Source organism: Prunus mume, linkage group LG2 (genome assembly GCF_029339155.1).
Source record: "Prunus mume cultivar Tortuosa linkage group LG2, ASM2933915v1, whole genome shotgun sequence".
NCBI classification, from domain to species: Eukaryota; Viridiplantae; Streptophyta; class Magnoliopsida; order Rosales; family Rosaceae; genus Prunus; species Prunus mume.
This window is the reverse complement of record NC_142699.1, coordinates 44777678-44783222: the sequence shown is the minus strand read 5'-3', so window position 1 is coordinate 44783222 and position 5545 is coordinate 44777678. Positions and strand designations below refer to the sequence as shown.

General features: G+C 41.1%; 1 protein-coding gene across 1 annotated transcript; it reads left to right on the top strand.

Moving 5' to 3' along the window:
• Positions 1–4157: 4157 nt before the first annotated feature.
• On the top strand, positions 4158–4700 carry LOC148920503 (uncharacterized). The gene has a single exon (XM_089044647.1). The coding sequence runs from the start codon at positions 4158–4160 to the stop codon at positions 4698–4700; it is 543 nt and encodes a 180-aa protein (XP_088900773.1).
• The last annotated feature ends 845 nt before the right edge of the window (positions 4701–5545 follow it).

Genomic DNA, 5545 nt, shown 5'->3' with positions numbered 1-5545 from the left:
TAAATATGAGGAGCTGCTTAGGGAAGAACAACATAAGAGGAACTCTTCCAAAGGCACGTACTACAAGACTCCTTATTCTTCAGTCCATCTAGTTGAGGTACAATCAGAAGAAGACACAGAAGGTTTGGAGGAAAAAGAAATTGCAGTAGCAGAGATGGCAAAATTAAAACATCCCATCAGCTGCTAAACTCTTACAAAGCCACCAAAAGATTAGAAGCCGCCGCCATTCATAGGAGGGTTTGTTCCAAACATGCCAACGCAGAACGAGGTCTATTCCTTTGATCTGACCAAGGTGGACGCCTTGTTTGATGAGACGCTGTTGCATAAAGCAATAGAGACACCCACAAAGTTGCCCAAGCCGTAAGAACTCAAGGGCGTAGTATTGCGGTGGCATAACTCTTGGAACCATTCCACCAATAGTTGTGTTGTTTTCTGTGGATGTCATACAGAAGGAATAACAGCGGAAGGTTGAAAGAGAAACCTCCATCGCTACACAGATCCTTTTCCCTGACCACAAGTTAACATGGTCAACTTAAATTGGCCGTAATGTAAGAAAAGCAAACAAACGATGCTAGTTCCAACAGAGAAAGAAGAGTTATAAGGAGACTAGTCAAAGGCCAAAAGCACTATCTTGGTTGGGGTGGTGCTCTGCAGAAGTGCAAGTGCGAAACTAAGCTAGAAGTGGTTCTAGACAGGCAGAATCAGCCCATACCTAGTGTTTTTGACAGATTGGAACCCCATTTGAGACAAAGCTAGGCGAAGGACTATCTTAGGCCTGCTCAAGATAGCGTAAGAAAGATAGAGCAGCCCAAGAAGGAAATACCAATTAAGATGCCCGGAATGAAAAGCCCTTGGCAACTATCATAGAAGGCAGATGATATTCTACGGGGAAAAGTGGTAGACCAACTCTGGAATTAACCAGAACTCAAAAGAGGAGGGTTCAAAGGCAGACTCGCACATTTCTCAAAAACTGGGTGATACATAGGTACCTTCAGAGACCAGCTCTGCCAAAAAGGGAAGAATTGGAAGTACTTCCCATACGGAAAGAACACCACCCAACCACAAAAATGCTAAAAACAAAATCTCCAAGCAGATCTCCTATCCATCCTGCCTCATCCTCAGTCAATCAGCTTGAACCATCGGAACCTATTCCAATTGAAGGACAAGAAGACTGGACTAAAGAGTATGAAGAGGAGCAGCTAGACTATGAACCATCTGCAGATGACCAGAATGGACTCCTCGAAGCAGGAGAACAGGAAGACTGGACAGAAGAATATGGAGAGGAGCAAATGGAGTATGATGGAGAATTGGAAAGCATGATACAAGGTGATCTGGGCATCAACATGGTCTTCATCTTGCCAAAAGAATTTAGGGCAGCAGAAGGGCAAGAAAACACTCTGGAAGGAGATGTTTTCTCCTAGGAAAGCTTTGAGTGCAGATTGGCAGAAGTAGAAGAGGTACCAGAATAGCAAACACCTATTGCCAAGACAGGTGGAACAGCCATGAAACTGGCTGTGGAATAGCTTTGCTTCTCCAAGCCAACCAAAGAGATGGCCAATCACCTCACATCTCTGTTCATAACAGCAAATTTTAGGGGTATTCCTATTCCCAAGGTCATGGTAGATGGAAGTGCAGCCATTAATCTTCTACCCCACAGATTGCTAAGTAAGATGGGCAGAACATAGAAGGATTTTATTCCAAAACGCTTGACTGTTACCAATTTTGCTGGGGGCATCACTAAGACTTATGGAATCCTGGATCTGGATGTGGACGTCATAGTTGGAACCAAAGAATTGAAGATTGCATTCTTTGTGGTGGACACCACTTCTACCACTTACAATGCATTGCTTGGTAGGGACTGGATTCACCAAAGCTTATGTGTTCCCTTCACCCTGCATCAACAATTAGCCCTTTGGAATGAAGAAGGTTATATGGAGGTAGTAGAGGCCGACCCACGACCATTTCTGCCCTCTGCCATGTGTTTTGAAGTAAGGTATTACCATGATGACCTTGGGTCTTTCACCTTCCTTGGAGTCAACTAGAACGGCCGCCCCCATGGTGTCACAGCCCAGAGACTCATTGAAGATGGTTTAGCCAATTCTCTAGAGGACTGGAATAGACCTTTTGTTCTAAACCTCCAGAACTCTGATGTTTAGTCCCAATCAACAAGAGAAGGATAGAGCTGCAACAATTCGATCCATTACAAAAATATTGTTGGTATATTGGGAAGAAAGGAAGCTCTTTATGCAAGATCCAACCATCAATATGGCAGAATTCACCTGTGAGAGCACTGAAGAACAAGAAGAGAGTTTGCATGAGGAAGTACTAGATTTTGCACCAGAGCACTAGATAATTCTCTACCAGAAGTAGAAGATCCAGTGCAGGAAATAAACTTATGGATGGAAGAGGAACCAAGACCCACTTTCATTAGTGCATTATTGGGAGAACCACTCAAGAGTGAGATCATTGCACTTTTGCATGATTTTAGAGATTGTTTTGCTTGGCATTACCATGAAATGCTTGGATTAGACAGAAAGCTGGTGGAACACAAGCTCCCAATTAAAGAAGGTTACCTTCTAGTCAAACAGGCCAGAAGAAGGATGTTAATGGATACAGAACTGAAGGTCAAGGAAGAAATAGAAAGATTGCTTAAAGCAGGATTAATCAGACCACCCATTTATGCTGATTGGCAAGCCAATATTTTACCAGTTCTGAAAAGAAAAACAAGGGTAGTTAGAATCTGTGTGGACTACAGGAATCTAAATGAAGCATCTCCCAAGGATGAATATCATATGTCAATGGCAGATATGCTAGTAGATGGAGCTGCTCATAACTAGATTCTTTCATGGATGGCAACGGAGGGTACAACCAGATTATGGTGGCAGAATAAGATATCCACAAAACAGCTTTCATGTGCCCAGGACATATAGGTGCTTTTGAGTATACTGTAATGCCTTTTGGCTTAAGAAATGCAGGAGCTACTTACCAAAGAGCAATGAATTCTGTTTTCCATGATATGATAGGACATTCTCTGGAAGTATACATAGATGATGTGGTGTTAAATCCCCAGAGAAGGAAGATCATGTATCAAATCTAAGAAAGGCATTCCTAAGAATGAGACAACATAAGTTGAAGATGAATCCCAAAAAATGTGTTTTTAGAGTTCAAGCAGGGAATTTCTTAGGTTTCTTAGTCCACCAAAGGGGCATAGAAGTTGACAAAAATAAAGCAAAATCCATCATAAAGCTCTACCACCCCGAAACAAGAAAGAATTGCAGAGTCTCCTAGGAAAAATTAATTTTCTAAGGAGATTCATATCCAATTATGCAGGAAAAATCCAACCTTTCTCCTTGTTAAGGTTGAAGCAAGAACAGACATTTAAGTGGGAGGAGCAGCATCAACATGCTTTTGAGGAAATCAAGCATTACCTTTCAAATCCACCAGTTCTGTCCCCGCCAAAGAAAGGCATACCACTCAAACTCTATGTTTATGCATCAGAGGTGTCCATTGGGAGTCTGTTGGTTCAGAATAACAAGGAAGGAAAGGAGCAGACAGTCTACTATCTGAGTAGAACTCTGATAGAAGTAGAGAGGAAATATTCTGCAATTGAAAGGCTTTGTCTAGCCTTGTACATCACTACTGTGAAACTCAGACACTACATGTTACCATACACCATCTACATCATTGCTAAGACAAATTTAATCAAATACATGCTAATAAGGTCAATGTCGAGAGGCAGAATTGGAAAATGGACTCTGGCTTTAATAGAATTTTGTTTCAGATATGTTCCTCAGAAAGCTGTCAAATGACAAGCTATGGCAGATTTCCTAGCAGATCGTCCAAGAGAAGAGATTGAAAACATGGACTCTTTGGACATAGCAAACGTAGACCTGCTAACTAGAGCTCATACTTGTCTTAACAATCCTATCTATTCAGTTCATCTCACACCTTGGAAGCTGTATTTTGATGGATCAAAAACTGATATAGCTTCTGGGGCAGGGATTGTTTTGGAGGAACCATTGGGAATCAGACATTGCTATTCATTCTAGTTAGACTTCCAGTGCACCAACAACAGGGCTGAATATGAAGCTTTAATTATAGGACTTGAAATGTTGGTGGAATTAGGAATCTAATCTGTGGAGATCCTGGGAGATTCCATGCTTGTCTTAAAACAAATTGCTAGAGAATACAAGTGCTTGAGTGCTTCTTTAGCTGTCTATCTAGTGGCAGCCAGAAACCTTCTGACAAAATTCAGAGAAGCTACTTGGGAGCACATCCCAAGGGAAGAGAACTTTGCAGCAAATGAATTGGCTCAGGTGGCAACAGGTATACAAATGCCTGAAGACTGTGTGCAATGGATCATCAAGGTAGGGAAGAAGAGTCTACCATCTGTTCTGACCAAAGGGATGGGAATAGACGTCAATTCTGCCATAATCACTAAAGATGATTGGAGAAATCCTATCATAAATTACTTGCAATATCCAACCCTGCCCTTTGAAAAGAGAGTCAGAATCATGGCTTTAAACTACCTTATGTGGAATGGAGATTTGGTCCAAAAGAGCAAGGATGAGGTACTTCTAAGGTGCCTTAGAAAGAAAGAATACATGAAAGTCATGGGAGAAACTCATGAAAGAATCTATGGAGTTCACCAAGGTGGAAGAAAGATGTGCTGGTTAATCAGAAGATACGGGTACTTCTAGCCAACTATGATGAAAGATTGCATTGACTATTCCAAGGGATGTGAGGCTTGTCAAAGGCATGGCCCAATCTAGTAGGCTCCTTCAGTTTCCATGAACCCAGTAGTAAAACCATGGCCTTTCAGAGGATGGGCAATGGATCTCATTGGCAAAATCTATCTAGCGAGTAGCAAGCAGCATTGTTTTATCATTGTAGCTACAGACTATTTCACCAAGTGGGTGTGTTGTGTTCCTTCCGAGTGCCAATATATGATTAGTATAGCGGTACAAGTAAGGGTGTCGAACCACAGGGACCGATTGGACCTCTATAAATTACTAGTTTTGACAGAACCCTAACTAAAAATGAAAGTGACAAATTGAGAGTAGTTTGTGTTGTAAATGAAAAATAACTTAAAATGCAAGAAGAATGTAGCAATGAATGAGATGTTGATGTAGGAAGAATAGGGATGAGACCAGGGATTTCGAATTCACCAATGCAAAAACCAATTCCATGTTTACAAAGTTAAACCGTATTCAACTACCAACCTGTTTCCAGAGTTCGTTTTACATATATATGATCAGCCATATGATGTGTGGTTTTGATCAAATTCTCCTAATTTGAAACCTAATTGGGATGTTCAACTTTGGTTCCAAGTTAAGAGTCATTAGCATGCAAGAAAACGTTAAAGAACCAACAAAAACACACGGCAGGATGTTTGCATAGCATTCTCTTCATTCATTCACATGTCTACCAAGATTAAGCATGATGTTTACTATAACCTTGTCCAGATAATCTATAGGCAACCCTAATGGTGATCAAACATTACAATTGACAAACAAATGTAACAATAGCTTCAGTGAATGAAACA

Bases quoted from the DNA above. Each gene is read 5' to 3' on its own strand.
- LOC148920503 (XM_089044647.1), top strand. From the start codon at position 4,158: ATGCTTGTCTTAAAACAAATTGCTAGAGAATACAAGTGCTTGAGTGCT.